Source organism: Ambystoma mexicanum, chromosome 7q (assembly GCF_040938575.1).
Source record: "Ambystoma mexicanum isolate Mex_15411 chromosome 7q, UKY_AmexF1_1, whole genome shotgun sequence".
NCBI lineage: Eukaryota > Metazoa > Chordata > Amphibia > Caudata > Ambystomatidae > Ambystoma > Ambystoma mexicanum.
Genome location: NC_090941.1, coordinates 6,999,176 through 7,019,337, shown reverse-complemented (window position 1 = coordinate 7,019,337; position 20,162 = coordinate 6,999,176). Strand labels below are relative to the sequence as shown.

General features: G+C 45.6%; 1 protein-coding gene across 3 annotated transcripts in view; it reads right to left on the bottom strand.

Moving 5' to 3' along the window:
- The window catches only part of LOC138528751 (von Willebrand factor A domain-containing protein 5A-like), an 880,743-nt gene that overhangs the window by 631,847 nt on the left and 228,734 nt on the right, over positions 1-20,162 (bottom strand). For all 3 annotated transcript variants that reach the window (XM_069640621.1, XM_069640622.1, XM_069640620.1), the window contains exon 8: positions 7,452-7,540. In XM_069640621.1, coding sequence (XP_069496722.1) covers positions 7,452-7,540 — 89 coding nt within the window. The remainder of the gene's footprint in view (positions 1-7,451; positions 7,541-20,162) is intronic.

The following is a 20,162-nucleotide window of genomic DNA, read 5'->3' as shown; positions in this document are numbered from 1 at the left end:
AAGACACCCATGGGTGCCGATTTTACCAAAATGGCCAGTCTTCTTTTTTCGCCATTTCATCATTCCTTGCCTTTCATGTTCCTTCCTGACAGCCAGGGTGGGAAATTCATTTGTGTTAACTTTATCTTCAGCAGCAGCCTGTTAGGCAGAACTGCATGCAGTACCCTCTGGGACCACTACACACAATTAGGACTACAGGTGTTAGCCAAACCAACCCCTGGTATAAGTCTGTACCACACAGTTTTTGCTAGCGAGCCGAGCAGCCAGGCTTATCTCAAGAGTGAAAGTGAGAAGTACAAGTAATTACACAGGGCACCTTCAATCACAGTGGTTCAAGTAGACGCTTATACTCTAAGTTTCTTTGTAAAAGCACTTATTAATTTATTACACAATCATTTAGAAAACATTTCACTAGAAGGAGACAACTTAATATTATATACCAATACACTTCAATACAAAACTAAGATTTTGAGACATTTTGAGCTCCCCTGAAATAGAAGCCAAAGGGCAGTTCAGTTACTTAGAAGTGAGCAAAAAGGACAGAAGTAAATAGAATAGATCACATATACTTTTTAGATAGTGCAAATAGTTTCAGTTCACCAGAGGAGTTCAATTCAATTTAATAGGCCAGGCCAAAGTCAATGGGCTAGTGTTCTGGATAGGAAAGAGCAGTTCTGGTATCAAACGGTAAAGTCTTTGCAAAAGTTCTCAGAAGTAGTTTAGATGAAAAAGAATCATTTGAGGGGTCACTAGCTGATTAGGCCTGCAAGTTGGGAAAGTTTCACAAACTTTCACCGCGAGAGTGGCGTTCTCTCAATCGGGTTGGCACAGTACCTTAGTATGAAGAAACAAATGCAGCTGAAGTTGTTGGTTCCTGCCAGTTCTTGCAGATCTCACTGTTCCTGAGCCTCAGTCGAGGGGACAAGAGGGCGGGCGTCAGGGGACTCCTGCACTGCACGGGATCATCGAAAAAGGAAACAAGATGGAGTCACTTCAGTTCCAGTAGCTGTAGATTCAAGCACACAAGCTGGTATCCCACTCCCTGGTTAATCCTAACCAGCCTTGAGAATGGTATCCAGGTGGCTTACAAGTTGATTGGTCCCACCAGCTCAAAGGAAGATGTCGTCCTTGAAGGGGGTTCTCTGTCGAGATGAACTTGGCAATTCGCACCTGCAGCAGGGCTTCACTGGGCAAACCAACAGTCCAGGAGTTGCAGCAGCCGTCCTCTTCCAGCTCTTCTTCGATTCTTTCTTTCCAGTGGTCGACACTGCTTTCCAGTCCAAGAATTCGCCTTTTAAACCGTTTTCTCCCTTTCATTCCAGCCTAGCTGTCACTCACCCAACAGGGTGGCTGTCCTTGCCGGACAGTCAGCCAGCCAATCACGCCAGAGTGCATTTGGGTCTCATAGGACTAAGCACAGGGAGTTTTGGGCACCTTCTCACTTCCTGCCCACCCCAGGCACTCAGACACCAGAGGTCTTCAGTCCTAAAGCCCGCCAAAGGCACATGACAAAGGGGCGTGCAGAGACAAACACTAGAAGGACCTTTCCAAAAAGAAATGGCGAAAAAAGAAGACCAGGACCTGTTTAAACAAAGGGGGCTTAAGGCGCCATCTTGAAAAACATGGCTCCCGTGATTTTTAGCTATCAGTGTTCGCGGTCGGGAAAAATCATGGTAGTTCGTTGTAAAACCCACTGCCACTATCCTTTTCAAAAGGAAAGGTTAGCATTTGACTGCTACATGAGTATTTAGACACAGGGGATACTATGTAACCCCACCAGCACTCCATTGTAAGATGGTGTGTGCTGGGTCTAGGAATTTGGAAAGACTAGTAAAGTCAATTTCACTTTACATTTTATGGTAAACAGTAGTTTATCCCTAGAGAAGGTACCTAAACCTTTGGGAAGTCTAAAAGACATCCCTGTGTCACTGCACTGAGGGTGCTGTGTAACACACATGAAAAGATGATGCCTATGGAGTTTACCCAAAACTCCATAATCAAAAGACACAAGTGAAAAACACACATCAAAATGCAAGAATGAGTGGGGGAAAAAGGCTCACACTCTTACCAGGTAAACAATCAAGTCCTCAAAATCCAGCAAATTTGCTGGGGGTCTCTAAGGTGAAGGGAATTAGCACATTTATGAGAATTCTCCCTAACACAGATCTCGGACAAGCCCTCCCAGGCTCCAGAGTGTCTGTGAAGGCAGGAAGCGAGCGAGGAGTTCAAACATCTGCAGCCCTTTGTCTTTCAGCCTGACTGCGAGAATCCAGTTCAAACTGTAAGGCCAACCCATTACTCCCCCGTCCCCAAGTTTGAATGTTGCATGGCTGTTTGATTGGCTGGGTTCCTGCATAAAAGTCTTGTCCTGGAAGCTAAAGAGGTAGTCGATCACTGGAACCAAAACCGAAGAGGAAGATGAGGACAACATTACTGAGACGATTTCTAGGGACCGGAGAGCCTGCAGTGTAACCAGAGCCTGCTGTTACTCTTCCTTCCAATCGATGCAGAGACTCTGAAAACGAGGACCCCGACCCAGAGCCTAATGAGACCCACTAGACCCAAGAAAACCTGCATTTTGAGCCATCCAACGTTGCGCTGCGACTTTGAGGGGCTGCAATACCCCAATACCCTGGAACCTCGAACCATTTGGCTGTGCACAGTCTTCAGAATTACGAGGTCACTGAAACTTCGTAGGCATCCCTGCTGGATCGTCAGAGGCACGATTCAGGTCTGAAAGTCCCCTCACCAGAATGCTGGACCTTGCAAATGACGAGAATCCAACTGGCGATATTGTGTCTGCTTCTGTGCTCCTGAAAAGGCTCCAAATCCACAGAGATGCATCCAGCCATGAGGAACATCTTGCCTGGAGCCTTCTCCTGTAATCCCCGCTGCAAAAGTACTTCCAAAGTCCTGTCTTCCATCTTCTTGACAAAGAAATCCATCGACCAGATTTGTGGCTGCAGATCCTGAAGTCTTCCTGCTACAACTCTTTCTGTGCTGCGGTACTGTGTTGGCAGATGTATTTTACCTACCTTAAGCCTTTGTGATTTCTGTATAGCTTTGGGGTGTTTTCTGTGATTGGGAGGCCACTCATCCAGTTCACACAGGCCCACTGCGGAATCCTCCTAGGGTGACTTCTATGAAGCCCCTGAACCCTCAACTAACTATAAAGTGAAATACTTACATGTTTGAACAGTCTTCCTCTGGAACTCTGACTTTGCGTGCAACTGAACCCTATCTCACCCTGCCTACAGCTGGCACCTACACCACTAGGGTCCCTCTACTGCCTCCGAGTAAACTCAAGCTATAGAATAAGGGAAGGACTGGATAAGAAAATGGTTCTGCCTTGAAAATAATAACAAGTGTTCAAAAGTGACTTACTTGTAAAAAAGGTAATTGGTAACTCAGTGAGTGCACAGTTACAAAAGTTCTTACTTACCCTGAACATGTGTTGTACTATTCGGAAAAGTATATACAAGGTTAAGTTAATCACTTGTGAGTTGGTTGGGCCTGTTCCCCAAAGGTAATGCTGTTGGCTTCACTTTACTATTCCTGTTAGGATTCATTTATGAGTGTCCCCAATTGGGTCTTGCTTCCCCTGACTTGCTGTTAGCCTGACAAGAATAAGTCTGCCTTAGGTTATACTTACCTCTTAAGTTTCCGATGGCTCCTTTAAAAAGTATATAGGTTTTACTTAGCTTGTGTTAGCTGTGTGTCATCCTAAAACAAATAGAGTTATTGCTTAGCTCAATCTGTGTTGCACTGATCTGAGAAGCAACTAAGAGTATATTACAACATTAGATTTAACCTGCCTAGAATAGCTGTGTGCCACACCTGAAAAGTGTTCCTTTATGTGTGGCAGACCTTAGTCAGCCTGGTGCATACAGCATTAGTGTAAAGAGTTCTTGCCTGTGTTCAACTGAGCTGAAAAGCAGCTGCAATTGTATATTACACCAAAAAGGTCTTACTCACCTGGTATGTCTGTGTTATCACAAAAGCAGTAGAGGTATATACTGTTCCTTGAATCTGTGTTCCACTATTCAGAAAAGTATATTTGCAAGTTGGTTGACTATGTGATGTCATTGTTGAGTGTCACTGCATAACTGACAGGGTTTACTACCCCTGGATTACTGAAAGTAATTAGAAAGTAATCTATGCTCTTACCCCCCTCTATCCCCCTCCCCAGAAATACTGTTAGGTGTTCTAAATAAGGTCTGTGCTTTGATCTGTGTATTTAAACCATAATGTTGTGTTTTTATAATGTGTTTATATGCTTTATGATAGTACTTACTTACCCATGAATCTCTTGGTCTGCTTGTGTATAAAATAAACCCTTTATTTTTAGAATACATAGTGTGCCAGTGTTTCTTGGGCCATATGTATAATACATTTTCTTTGTACTGATTCTACAGCCCTCTCTCCCTCCTAAAATAAGCCTGGCTGCTCAGTCTATGCTACCCTGAACTCAGATGGTACAACCTTATAGAGAAGAGTCCTGTCGATCTCAGTTCAATAGTTTTACTAAGCCCTTAGTTGGACTTCAGAAAAACTGTCCTAACACCCTGCTCTTCTGATTGATCGTAAGAAGACACTCATTAGTACTTTGAACCATGGACTGGTGTGAACAACCACTCTTGACCCCTGCTTGAGGATACGTGCCTTCTGAGCCTTCACAAGTGTCGCTCAACCAACCAGTGGACTGACCACCTCTCCTGGGCTACCTCTCTGCACCCATTGTCGTTCTGAGTGCATCCCTGGGATGTGTAGGATCTTAACCTTGTCCAACAAGATGCCTGCTCCTGCATTTTCAGTCTTCTTGCAATAATTGAAGCCACGCAGGACCTCCTCCTTTGTTCAACACTGGAAGATTGCCTGTCGCCACCTGATTGTGGTGGCTCTCGTTGCAATCAGTCTTCTTCTCATCCTAGAGGTCGCCTGCACTGCAGAAGTCTTCTTATTTTCTTAATTTGTGTGTTCAACTGGAAGATCTCTGGAAGACCCCATTCCTAAGCAGAGCGACCAACCGAAACTAAATCCAGAGTCTGAAAAGGACCTCTACATCCATGACCCCTTGGCTTTCTCCAACGGGACCAAGCCTAGAAGATTGTGTCCCCAGTGGATTCTGGAACCTCAGCAGTGGTTTCTGGAGAAAAAGTCAGGGTGGTAACTTAACATACCTGCCCCCCACACCCCACCCACCAATTCTGCATAGGGTTAAAGGGGCGTTAAGTCCTGCCCTTAAACTACTCTTTCCTGTGTTTTGTCAGTGAAGGCCTGGACAATTATCCCTTCGTAGGCCTATCCTAGTGACTGGGATCTCTGACTGTCTGTCTGCTATCCAGGAATGGTGTGCTGCCAATGACCTCTGCCTCAATGCTAGTAAGACTGAGATCCTACTCATCGGCACACCCACTCCCTCCTTCCCTGCAGCTCTCTGGCCGGCCTCTCTTGGCCCTCTTCCTGCTCCTACCTGCAAGGCAAAAAACCTCAGGGTCATCTTCGACTCCACACTCTCCTTCTCTCCTCACATATCTGACGTCTCTAAGAAGTCACATTACCAGCTGCACCTCCTCAGAGGTATTCTTCCCTTCCTCTCCTTTCCCCAGAAGCTCACTGTCTCCCAAGCCCTGGTTCTCTCGAAGCTGGGCTACTGTAACAGCCTCTATTTTAAACTGCCTGCCTCCACTCTCCGCCCTCTGCAACTCATCCAGAACAGAACTGCGAGACTTGTCCTTGGCCTCAAGCCCAGGGACCGTATCTCTCCAGGACTGAAATCTCTACACTGGCTCCCAGTGGCTGCAAGGATTAAGTTCAAAACCCTCTGCATTGTCCACAAGGCCTTCTGGGGCCTGGGGCCTAAATACCTTCAACTCTCTCTTCCTAAATATCTTCCTTCCCGAGCCCTACGCTCATCTGTCTCCAACTCCCTCAGGGTCAGCCGCTTCTCGAAGCAACGAGCTGGGGGTAGCTCTCTCTCCGCGGCAGGGGCCTCCCTCTGGAACAGCCTTCCTGGCTCCCTGAAACTTGAGGAGAACCATCTCCGGTTCCGGAAGCACCTCAAAACCTTCCTCTTCATTTCTGCTTTCTCTCTCCCTCTCTCCTGCTAAATTCTTCACCTAAACTGCACTGATTCTGCAACTGGGCCACTCTCACCGACCTCGGTCCTGGGCCCAGTCACTCTTCACTTGCACTGCCTCCCTGGCAAACCCTGCACTGCGGGACTGTCTCTGTATCCCTACAGCTCCCCCCCCCAGCACTTGTCTGCACTTACCTTGCACTTGCCACCAGCTGGCCCTATTTATTTATTATTTTATTTCTATTCTACTTATTTGTACTGCACTCCCCCCCCCCCTCCCCCTTGCACTTTTTCCCTTCCCCCTACCCCTGCACTTGCGCGGTCTGAATATGACACCTGGCCTAGTAGGATCGTTGTCGGCCTTCCCCTTGTTCCCCCCTCCCTGCCTCGTCGCGCCTTGAAACACTTGTGTATAGGCGCGTTACAAATGCCATATCATATCATATCACAAGGAACCAAACCATTTTAGGGTTGGACTCATCTGTTTTGTGGTTATTCTAAAGTGTCTATATTGGATTTCATACATCGGAGTACTTACCTGTGTTTCACTGGTTATTGAATGAAATGCTTTCTTTCTTCTCCTAAGGGTGAATGTATATACCTGCTTTATATTAAGTGTGTGACAGTACTTGACCAGAGGCATTTGACCAGTAGGTATTTTAAAGGACTAATAAACATTAAAGGACTAATAAACATTGTATATTTTTGTACTTGCTTGTCCAACTTGAATTATTGATGTTGCTCTGTGTGGACCTGGGCAACTCTCACACCCCTCCTAAGACTAAGCCTTGCCACTTTGCTACTTTAGCATAATTGTTTGGCTAACAACTCAGTGTCTCCCTGTTCACTATAATAGGGTCACCTCCCAAAATCCTCCCCCAGGGTTGATTTTGGAAATCCATCAAACTCCCACTGATCTGAAATGACCTCAACATATTGCCTCCCACTGATATATTTCAGCAGAATCACTCTCACAGTGGGCATTGCTGCACATTCCTGTATTAAAGCCCAAAAATATTCCACTCACCAAAGGAGTACTAAAACACCACTCGGTACAATGCTCTTAGCGACACAAGCATCCTTTCAGCTCCCAATACAGTAGACCACATGGCTACGAATTCACACAAATGCCCCTTTCACCGCCCACTTTTGTAATTAAGGTCTTGCACACAAAAGGTAATCTCTCTACTACTGAAGAGAATAGGGACCTTGGCTCAACAGTGTATCAACGTACATAAGTGTGTCAAATATTTTATACCGACTAGTGAAACAGGTGCTAGTCTACTCAGAACTTGCTGGATGTTCCCCGACTAATAACTTCTGCTCTTTGAATCCAATCACCTAATGCTGACTGCGTAACTGTGAAACTTACGGGAAGAAGGACTCAAAGTGTGATCCAAAGCCGAAGACATTGAAGAAACATCCGAGTGGCAAACTCTTGAGAAGGAACAGCAAGGTTTCCTAAAATACAAAACACAAGGAGACAGTGTAGAGTTAGTCACGGTCAACAATACCATGCTAATGTTGTGGCCAGACAGATGGTAATAGAACTAGCCAGACTAACGGAACCACACAAACGAACCACAGAATCTATGCTGATGTCAATGTAATAGGGGTTTCTTTGACCCACATGGAGCATCGGGACAGTAGCATATAAGATGGCTCCTACGTGCCATTGTTTCACTCAGGAAAGGTGAGCACACTGATTGTGGTGTTGTCTTGAGATACAATTGCACTATTGCAAGGTCTTTAACTTGGTTGACATGTATGCAATTAAGTTATAAGGAACCAATGAACTAGAATACAACACCAACTAATAAATACCCCTACACGATTGCTGCAAATGTGGTTTACGTGTGATGAGTTAATCAAGTAGCAAGAGTTGGTGCTAAAGAGTAGTGTGTGGTCTATATTGTAGCCCAAGTACAAGGGCTAGAGAGACATTTTGTAACACTAGCAATGACCATTTTAGTCGCCAGCTCTAATTTGTTGGTCATGAAAATGTCTGACAGCAGCTAACACAGTCCCAAATACACCTGTCCCTAACAATTGAAGTATTTGTGGAACATTTAATCGCTCCAGATGTGCCCACAGAGGAGCAACACTCTCCTGTGACCAGATACCTTGTAAGTACTGAAGACTGGTCGGATTGATTATCAGATTTTGAGGTCAGTGGAAAATTTAAGTTAAGGTCCGGAATATTCCGGTTTCATTGGATTATTTCAGGACACCTGTTAAGGTAGAGATTTTGATGGACATTAGAGCCACAAATGGTGCAAAAACTTTTGTAAAGTGTGTCTAAGCGTAATTTGAATGGATCATTTACTGGGCCAGTATAATTTTCATTTTGTTAGTCTGTATTCAGTATTTTACTCCAAACATGGGAGGCAACAAAAATGGTGTTGAAACAACAAGTACCAAATAAAGGATCTCAAACTTGAACTTGCACGCCATTATTGCCAATGAGCATTCGAAAGCAAGATTAAAAGAATGACAGCCCATTTAAGCATTTCCAAAAGGCACGAGTAACAAAAAACGTTGTCAATCCCATTTGTGCTGTGTCACCATTCCTTTATAGGGAGGCAGATAAATATGCCACCCATAGCTTCTGCCCCTTGCCTGGCCCAATGTCGTTAAGGTGAGAAACGTTACTCACTAAGACAACCCTACCGCCCTTATCCCAGGCAGGTACAGCAGGAGATGGACACAATTAAGTTAAAGATGGCATGTATAAGCAAACTAACGTTGTGACAATGCATGCATTAGACAAGATGAAAATGTGCACTCAACATGAAGAACAAGGACACAGGGTAATATATGTATTTAAACACAAAGCATATTAACTTAACATCCATAAGACATGAAGAATACTAACTTAAGCAATGTATAAGCTGAATGCAACATCAACTTCACGTGAATATAGCTCACCAACATAGAAAAGCAATAGTAATGGGCAGCCATCTTTTCCAAAATGGAAGCTTCTACATGCTTCTAATTAAACAAAAGGCATCAAGACTTCATGAGGACACAAAATGCTGAAATCACAAATACAGGTCACCACAGCCAAGGGTACTGTGAATTAAGGGAGGATCAGAGCGTTGCATTGAAAGCACGAGATAGCAATTCTCAGAACACAAGAAGGATACTCCCAGATCAATTAAAGTCTTAAAAGACTACAACTAGCCTTTGTAAGCCAGGTGCAGGACAACTATAAGCCAAAAGATTCCATGAAGAATATTTCAATAGTGTCCTCATGGCAAGAGAAAACATAACACTTGCATCAATATTAGCTAATCTAAATGAAGTGTGAAATAATTCCAAACACCGTCTCGTCACACGTGACCCATAATTCAAGAACAATGTCTATTAGTTAGCAACAAACACAGAAAGGACAGTGTTAGGTAAGATTTTCACATCAATGATAAATCTTCCTGACCTGTGTCAACCCCAGAATGTTTTGCTGTTAATGTTAAAGGATAGTTGTACCGCGCACTATCACAACCGGAGTGGTCGCCTGGCGCTCTGGCGGCTCTGAAAAGGGGAAGGGGGTGAGTTAGTGGGAACGAGCGGGAAAAGTGCAACAGAGCAGTGATGTGCCATTGGCAGCCTCAGCCCGGTTAACACTGTTCGCTGGGTTTGGGGTGCTTTCCGGCCGGTAGCCGTTGTGTGCTGTTGTGCGAGTCTTTTTGTGGTTTGTTTTGTTGCGGTATATTGATGTTTCTTTGGTTTGTTGTGCTTGTGTTTGGTTAAAGTTTGAGAGGTGTATGCAGAGGGGTGACATTGTTAGTGGGTTGGTTATTGGCATCACTGTCTAGAAGTGATGTGCTAAATTTCCACATTCTTTCTAGATGTGGCGCGTGACTATCACTGCATTTCTATCTAGATCCGGCACTGGCTAACATTCACAATCCTCTCCATATACGACACCTACCAACACTCACAACCTTATCCAAATGTGGCACTGGCCCACCTTTGAAATCCTGTCTATATGTGAAGCACGCTGGTATTCACAATTCTATATAAATATGGCCTTGATAGTATTCCCAATTCAGTCTAAACGTGGTATTGGGTAACAATCGCTATTCTATCTAGATGTGGCCCAAATGAATAACTTTATAACTGAAACCTTGAGTGTAAGTGTTACTTGGCTACTGGTATTTGCGAATTCCGTTGCTATAGCTCTACAGCTCACATTTACCCCTCCTGAGATAAGCCTGGCTGCTCAGTCACACTACCAACTTGTGTAGTACAGGCCTACACCAAAATGTGGGTTACCTAATACCAAGCAGATAAGTGTTGTGTAGTCTCACACAGCGTTACTACACCAATTCTTACCTAACACACAGTCTTACAGGTCTTGCAGCTGGACAGGATACGTGGCTCCTTCAGGTTTCTACCAGGATCTCTGAACGGGTGGAGTCATCTTCGTATACAAAAAAAGCAGGTAAGAGCCGAAACTCTCACTTGCCAATCAAATATCTGGCCCACACGCACCACAGCAGTGGTCCAATTAGGACTGGTAGATTATTTTTCCCTATACCTCTGTAAGTGGGAATCTTTTCCACACTCAGAGTCTTGACTCTTTTTATGGGTGTCATTTATAAGACGCTCGATGGTGTCTTTTAAAGGTTATCCACATTGACAACTTTTTGGCAATAAGTGCCGATTGTTGCTGGGTTGCCCTAGGGGCTCCTTTTTTCTGGCTAACCTTGTGAGAACTACACTTCCCAAGGGTAGAAAGGATGTTTGGATCCCTTTTTTAAAAAAAAATGAAGGCACAACCAGCACTCCCCCCCCCCACCCCCACCCCCGCGCCCCCTATGTGGAGTGATGGAGAGATACTGAGTATCCCCTTTCTTATTTTAAATATAACATTTATGTTACAAGGACAAACTTACCTTTAATGGCTGGTGGCAGTGAACCTTTTTTTTAAAAATGTTTTTATTTGTTTATTTGTTAATCAGTGTACAGGAGAACATATACATTAACATTTGCTTACCGCCCCCAGAATGCATGTAAATTGACAATTCCCCTATCCCGCCCTCGTTATCCCCAGATGGAGCTTGTTTCCCAGTCTTATTGGGCTGGGGCCGGGTCCGGCGACGAGTATTCGCTGGTTACGTGAAGAGCTCTCGCAATCAAGCGTGGCTTATAGGTAAGGGCCGGATAGGTCTGGTCATAGTCTAGCAGCGGGCCCAAATGTTTGTAAACCGATAAAGGAAGCCTGCTTTGGCTGCCGTGACCTTTTCGGCAATTAGAATGTCCCAAATGTTTACCCACCAATGGGTCATCATCAGAGGGCCATCTGCGGACTTCCAAGTGCGTGCCACAGTGATTTTGGCTGCCAGCAGCAGTTGGGTTATCCACGCCGCCTTCCTTCCTGTTCTCGGGTAGGAGCCTGGGATCAGAATCCCCAGGAGCACATGCTCGGGGGCCAGTGGTATTGTCACTTGAGTAATATCCTTTATTATGGCGAGGCATTGGGACCAGAACTCCTTTACCTTAGGGCATGTCCACCACATGTGGAGCTAGGATCCTGGGAGGCCGCAAAGGTGCCAGCAATGTGGATCCAGTGCTTGCTGGAAGTGATGAAGACGAAGGGGGGGTGGGGGGGAGCACCAGCATAGAAGCAGTTTGTGGGCACATTCCCGGTTGGTGCTACAGGGGGCGGCCGCACATGTTCTCGACCAGATGTCTATCCAGGTTTGGTCCTCTATAACGTGACCCAGGTCCGCCTTCCATTGGGCCATGTAAGAGGGTTTACTGCGGAAGGGGTCCTCTTGCAATATTTTATAAAGGGCTGAGATCTTCCCTTGGGCCAGAAGGTCTTGTACTGTGAGCTCTAGGGGAGCAGGGGCCCATGTCGCTGCAGCTCGGTTCTGGGGGTGGGAGCATCAATGTTTCAGTTAGCCATAGGTGAACCTATCTGTCTCCGTGAGTTGGAAAGCTACTTTGCATTGCTCGAAGGTGCGAGGGGCATCTCCCTCGAAGAGCTGCCCCAGCGATTCGAGGCCTCCCGCCACCCAATTCCTAAAGTTTGCTGGACAGGAGCCCAGGGAGAAGGCCGGGTTGAGAAAGATGGGGGAGAAAGTACTCAGGACCCCTGGGATACCTTTGTGTCTGCGGGCCCAGTCCCAGGCCCTGATTGATTGTTTGGTGGAGGTCAGCAAGTGTGGCCAAGAGCGGCGCAGGGCGGAGGGAATAAACGGGAGAAAGCGGACCAATGGCCTGAAGTTACGCAACAGAACCTTTTCCGGCGAGGTCTTCAAAAAGAATACAAGGATGACGTGGTACATCCTCCCAAGCCTGTAGATCTATCTTTCCTTAATAGATCTAGTCATCTGAATTGATCACATCTGGCAGAACGTAAGGGAGAAAAGAAACGTTATGTACAAAACCATCCATGTACACAACTGTACCAACAGTTCCTGTTCAGATTATTTAGATGCTGCAGTTAGGAACAGAGCCTAAGCTGTTAGGTGCAAACCGGGAACGGCTGCCCGATGAGGAAAAATGCTGAAGACGCACTCAGCGTTTATTTCTGTACTGTGGGAGATAGTTATTTCTTGGGAACCTGTCCAGCATGTCCACCAAGAAAGGCGGAAAACTAACAGGTTTGTTGCCCGGAGGGAAGACGACAACAGGCCTATTGGGGATACCCGTTCTTCCCACAAGCATCTCGGGACCTATGCCTGACACTCATGTTTTGGTTTTGGAAATCCAGTTGTGCCAACCTGTTTCACATATGAGCATCTCTACTTTAGCATTGTTGGACGCAGGAGCCTCTTGTGCCATCCTGTTTCACCTACGAGCATCTCTACTTTAGCATTGTTGGACGCAGGAGCCTCAGATAACTATTTAGATTGCTCTTTTGCCTTTCAACATGCTATAACTCTGACCACGAAAGATGTTCCAGCCGAAATAGAACTCATCGATCGGACTGCGATGGCTTCGGGTCCCATCAAACAACACTCAGTACCACTGGAGATCACTATTAATCAACATACCAAACAACTAGCATCGGAGGTTATTCAAACCCCCTCGTATCCTTCGGTTTTGGGACTTCCGTGGCTGAACCACCACAATCCACTGATCAATTGGGCTACTCAGGAAGTTTCCTCTTTTGCACCACTCAATGTTGTGCACATGACGCTAGTACTTTGTTTTAGTAGTTAATACCAGTCCTGAATTGAGAGTCTGTTCGGTGCAAGGAGTTCCTCCTGAATACTCGGTCTACTGGAAGGTGTTTTCTGATCCCGAGGATATTCCGCTCTCCTTACACCGTCCTTTCGATTGGGGCATTGATTTAGTGCCTGACAAACGGATTCTCCCGTTAGGGAGAATTCTCATTTCTGTGCTAATTCCTTTCAACCATAGAGACCCCAAGCTCTTTTGCTGGACTTAGGACTTTTTAATTTTAACCCTGGAGTGAGCAAGACCTTTTACCCACTCGCTCATGTGTTTTTACCCGATTTGGATTTTGTGTTTTCACTGTTTTTGGAGCCTTACAAACTCCATAGGCATCTACTTTTATAATCCCTTATCCTATATTCTCATAGTGGTTTAATTTTTCCTACCATTGTGCTTTTCTACCGCAGGCTGAACCCGCAGCTGCAGTAAAGCACCCATGGGTGTCAATGTCAGCAAAATGGCCCATGACTTTGTTTTTGAGGCCTTTCTTGGGTTTTACTCTGTGCGTTGAGCCAGGTTTGAGCTCTTTGTCTTGCCTTTGGTGGGCTTCAGCCCTGAAGCCCACCTCTGGCTCCTGTGTGTCTGGAAGGACAGAATGTGAGAGAGGGTCCCGAAACTCCCCTGTCCTTTGACTCTAGGAATGCCTGAATACAACCAGTCCTGATTGGCTGGCTGTCCTTTCAGGACAGACACCCTGCTGTGTGATTGACAGCCTAAGCTGTGCATGAATGGGAGAAACTTGCTTAAAAGTGGAGGGTTTTGGGACTAGAGGCAGAGTCGACCACTGGGAGAAACGCCTGACGAAGAAACCGTGAACGAAGCTTGCTGCATCCTCCTGGACCTTTGAATTGCTGGGTGAAGCCCTGCTGCTGTGCTGAAACTTCAGAGAAGCTCCGGAAGGGACTTCTCCCCTTGGTTTAATGGGACAAACTAACCCAGAGACGAACTCCACTGGATCATCTTCCCCGACTGGCTGTAGTTCTTCATTGCTGTAAGAACCGAATGCCAGGGGCCGAGTAATCCGCAGTCGAGCAAAACGTCTGATGCAGTAAAAAATCTGGCTAGAAGCTCTTGAAGTCTCCTAAGGACGCGCCAGAAGCAGGACGACCAGAGCTCGAATCCCCTCACCAGTGTGCAGGACCCAAGAATTGACGGAAGCCCAACTGGTATCCGATATCGGCGACTGTGCTGTTTGCTAAGCGCTGAAACCGTGAAGTGCTGGTGAACCGAAAAAAGCCTGTAGCTGTCGACAACCTCCCAAGTACCGCCTCAGGAGCCCTCCAGACGTCCTGCCTCTTGTCCCCACGACTGAGGCTCAGTAACAAGGTTCTGCACCGCTGTAGCAAGACAGAATCCAGCTGGACCACTCTTCTTCAAAACAGAGGTACTGTTTAGGTTTGGGGTACTTACCTCAATGCCTTTTTAGCTGTGCTTTACTCTGTTGGGAATTGCATTAGCTTACTTTTAGAGTGGAGTCCAACTCTTTTTCTCACAGGCTTAACAGCGTCCGACCCTACAAGTGATTTTCTACAAGCTCTCTAACTTTGTGCAAGACTGTTTCTGATCTAAGAAGTGCCTCAGCTGCATAGACTGTGATCCCATTGACTTTGATATGGTTTGTCCCTCATAGGTGGTAACCTGTTGTAGACTGTTACTGCTGGGAAAGGCTTGCCTAGATTTAATTGGAAGATTTAGTTGTCCTCACATTTACTGAGAACCTGTTTAACCTTTTCCTTCCTCAAACCTTTCCTTTCTGAAACCTAAGAATTTGCAAAGTCTAACTAGTGTGATATATAAATGCCATTACTGTCCTTGTGATTGAAGTCACCTTAGGGTGTAGGAATTGTGTAAGAAGCATATCCAAAGATTATCCACCAACTTGTTTTGATTCTGAACAGTACTTTTAAAGTATATTTACATTGTTACATGAATTGCCTTTTTAAAGAACGCTTATTTAAAAATTGATGTTAATTAAATAAATAATTATTTATAGCAGAAACCTTGAGTATAAGTGTTACTTGGCTACTTGTATTTACAGATTTCATTTGTACAGCTCTACAGCTCACATTTACCCCTCTCGAGATAGGCGTGGCTGCTTAGTCCCACTACCAACATGTGAAGTACAGAGCTATACCAAAAGGTGGATTACCTAATACCAAGCAGATAAGTGTTGTGTAGTCTCACACAGTGTGACAGCATCAATTCTTACCCAACATTCCCATGGACCCATTTATTCCCTTTCTCCTATGGAACGCACTGACCTACAGACATATCTGCAGGACAGTCTCCAGAAAGGCTACATAGGGCCTTCACACTCCCCGGCAGGGGCTGCGCTGTTCTTCGTGCCGAAGAAGGAGGGTACATTAATGCCTTGTATGGATTACCGGGACTTGAACGAAATAACCATATGGGATCATTATCCCTTGCCCCCGATTTGTGACATCATGGAGCCCCTCAAGAATGCCAAGGTTTTCACCAAGTTGGACCTTTGTGGGACCCTTCACCTGATTAGAATAAGACCATCAGATGAGTGGAAAACCGCCTTCAAGACCTCCCAGGGGCATTTTGAGTATCATGTTATGCCATTTGGCCTCTGTAATGCCCCTGTGGTTTTCCAGTGGTTTATGGATAATGTCTTCTCAGTTCTAATCAGTATGTGGGTCTACTTGGATGACTGATTTTCTCGCTTTCCCTTGAAGAACAGTGCTTCCATGTCTCACAGGTCCGTTGTCTGCAAGAAAACCATCTGCATGCAAAAAACAAAATGTGTGCTTTTTACCCTAACCAGATGGGCTTTTTGGGACATACTGTAAGCAATTCCGGCATTCAGATGGACCCCACAAAGGTTCAGGCCACCAACGAATGGCAAAGCACTTTGGACAGGAAAGCAGTCCAACGCTTTCTTGAGTTCGCATAAAACTATAAGGATTTCATAGCCGATTTTGCCTTATTGTCTCTGGCCATTACCCAAGTGTTACTTGCCAATCAGCTCTTTCAGTGGACGAGTTCAGCAGAGACTGCTTTCCAGTCCCTTAAGAAAGCCTTCATGTCGGTTCCCACCTTTCACCATCCAGATGGCATGTTACCATTCATCCTCGAGGCTGACGCGTCTGACAGCGCTATTCGTGCTGTGTTGCCACAAGCTGATCCGTGTACTTTACTGAAACATACCGTTGCATACTTTTCACACAATCTCACTCCCAGCGACTAAGTATCGTAGGGGTCACTTGTACTTCTTGATTGACTGGGAGAGCTATTCTCTGGCAGACCATACCTGGGAACCAGCTACTCAAGTTCATGCCCTATTGCTGGTACATCATTTCTATCTCCAGTACCCATGGAAACCGGGTGCGCCGAGGCCTGTTGGAGACAGGCATGGTGTAACACCTGGCAGCTGCTTATGCTTGTATCCACGCTGATGTTCCTTTCTGTGATCCCAAAGCATAGCAATTCTACTGTCTTCAGGGTCGGAGAGACAGCCAGCCAATCGCAGTTGTTGGTCTGACAATGCAGGCTGCGACGCTCCCGTGACATTGCCATGGTAACCGAAGGCAGCGCCAGGGGCTCCGAAAAAGGCTGACACGCCCGGGACACAGAGCATCTTAACACTCCATTCGGGCTGCTGCTTTTGTTGTCTCTTGGCAGTGTTGCCTTTTGCCTGCTTAGGTCCTCTGCTAGCCCGCCCCGTTTCTTCCTTGGTCCTATTTCTTGCTGTCTGAGTTGCCTATGCCTTTTTGCTTGTGCTAGTCCCCTGCAAACCAGCTCTGTTTCTTCCTTTCCTTAACCACGTTTTCTGTCTACTTGTCTTGGTACCTGTTGTCTCGTTTTGCTTTCATGATTGTCCTTGGCACGCAATGGAAGGCTAGACCACTTTGTACCTTTTTGCTTGCGGCATTCCTCTTCACCTTAAGTCCTTTTTCTTTACATTTTGCACTGGCCTTTTCTCTGCCTCCAGTGTATCCTTTCTTGGATTGATTGGATACGCTGCCAGAGTCCTTTACACCTTCCGGTTCAGTATCTGTACTGTCTTCGTACCACGGAAATACTGGAAGGTGAGCCTGTGTATCGAGTCATTCCTGACTACCATTTCCTCAGAGTGGTGGGGGGCTGGTTTCTCCTGCTGCACAGTCTTCATTACGAAATCTGGCCTCCTGTCTTACCGGCTCGACTGTGAAGACTCCACGTACCCGACGTCCAAGCGATCAGCTATTTGACAGAAAGTTGGAGGAATGCCGCAATATATTCCGTGGCCACAAATGGACAAAACTAATTTAATTTGTAAATTGCCATCACTCACATCAGGGGTGGGCTAATGGATGGATGAATTAGAGAGAATGACAACTGGGGATGAATTTAGCAGTAGGTGACAAAAATCCTGGATGCTGCCATAATAGGAGAGCAATCAGACGGCATATGGAAGTTAGCGGGATATCCTGGGGCGACAGCACAAAATACTAACCATGATGGAGCACTTTTTAATAATTGTTGAGCTGATGTATGGAAAGCACTTGGGGTCTAGAATCCAGATTCGTCAGACATGAGAGCAGATAAAGATCTGACGGCTTATATTCAGGATATTCAATAAAAATGGCTGTTAGAAACTAGAGAACAGTGGGACGAAAACAGAACTTATTCTTTATCAGATTCTATGTAAGGGACTTCCAGAGGAAGTACAAAAACAATTGAGAAAAAGGAATAGAAGCCTTTGGTGGAGATACAATTGACGATTGTTCACCATTGTCGGTTAAAACAAGTGAAAGGCAGAAAAAGTTGAGGACAGGAAGATTGATGAAGCAAGGTTAGCTCAGAAGAAATTGTCGATTTCCAGTGGAAGAAGCAGCATTGACCAGTGGAGGGGAATGTTTTCCTTTACAAGGGACAGAGCCGGTACGGCCAGAAGCGAACAGACATTTTGCAGGAAGGGCAGAGTATAATTAGTTTCCACGAGAGCCAGTGTATGCATCGAGAGGAAGAGGGTTCAGGATTCAAGCTCCACAAGAATTAGGGTTTAATGGGGGAAACCTAGGTTTGGAGGACAGCCACAGCAATGTGGGAAGATGGGACACATTTCACACAAGCAGCAGATCCAAGAGAGGGTGGGGGACAACATACCCCCAACCTTAAAACCCAGAGCAACCTGAATATTATGCCCAAGATCACACAGAGTATCGGGCACATGTACCACAAATACAACAGACGCAACAACGGATGCAATCCCAAAAACAGCAAGCACCAATGCACACACAGCAAATGCTCATGCAGATACAGCAAGCACCAATACAGACACAGGCACTAGCACAACAGAATGTAGTGGCACCATGGAACGCAAATATATTGGTGCAGGCACCGACACCTAGAATAGGGGGTTTGACAGTAGTGGGAGGGAACCCTTTCGCTGGCACAGGACTGGACAGTTATCCACAATAGGATAGCCTACATAAAGACTTGATGTGTTTCATTCCATCGATTACACCAGACCCACAAGAGGAGCCGAGGGTCGGGGTGACCATAGATGGCAAAACCTTTTCCTTCTTAGTAGAAACGGGGGCGACTCGATCTTGTGTTACGAGTGACATCAATGTCAGGCATTTCCATGAACGCACAATGATTTTCCGGGGCAATAACTACGGTCCCTTTTAGAGATGCTTTCCCATTACTATAGGAGAACATCACATGTCTATGCCATTATTATATTCCTGCAAGACACCAGTGAACATTCTGGAGAAGAGACTTGATGAGTGAATTAAAAATTACAATATAATTTATTGACATGGGGATACTATGTTCTACTCCTGGGATCCATTATGTGAATGCACAAGAATTCATAACAGCATTTTATGGTCAGGAAGCACAAAGAGGAATGCCACTAAACCCAGAGGTATTCATTTATGAAATACACATATCGTTAGCATGGCTCCTAAGAATACAGGACAGACTACTACGGATACCCACAGAATATTTGTTTCAACTGGAAGTACCCATTGACGTGAAGGAAGGCCAGATAATTACAGTTGAGTTAGAGGCAGCAGTAGTGAGGGAAGACAAAGTAATTTTGCACCAAGTGGATGAGGAGGGGGCAAACTGGAAAACCGTGATTGCTCTTGAAGAAGAACATAGATTGGCTGACTTAACAGATGAAAGCTTGTTTACAGCGGACGACTCCGATGATGAATTGATGTTTTATTTAAATCTTAGATATCAATTAAAAACTTAAAATGGGTAGATAATAGAGAGAATTTCACTAGTAAAGAAAGTACTGTCCTTTCACCAGGAAAATTTGGCATACGTACCAAGCACATTGTGGGCCAGCAGTCCATATGACGTTGGTCTACTGAAAGGAGTGGGGGCAGTGAAAATAAAATTGAAGCAAGTAGCTACTTCACCACAAGTAAGACAATGTCCAATGTGAAAAGAAGCAGACAAATGTATATATGAAAACATTGCTGCCTTAGTGCAACAAGGCATATTAGTGTCTTCAGAATCCCTGTGTAACATGGCTGTCCAATTCTGGATAAGAGGAGGACTTCTGCAGCTAGGTTGAAGCCAAGATTCCTGTGAAGAACAGCCTATTGATGACCCAAGGACAACTTCTGCAGAGGACCAGCATCCTCTCCCATGATTGGCCCGGAGAAGGCCTGCTCCTCTGCCTGTTCTCTGAAGCCCCTCGTTGGTGCTTCAGCCCAAGGACTAACTAGACTCCTGCATGCCCAAAGAGCCTTGGAAGTGTCCATGAACTGCCCAGTGGACTGGCCAGTTCATTCGTGGCATATCATACTGCAGCTGTCGCAAGTTCCTGTTAAGCATCAGAACTGTGGTGGTTGCTAGCTTGTGCCAGACGTCGCCTTCCCCTGAAATTTCAGCATCCAAGGAAGCTGAGCTGGAGCTGTTTCAA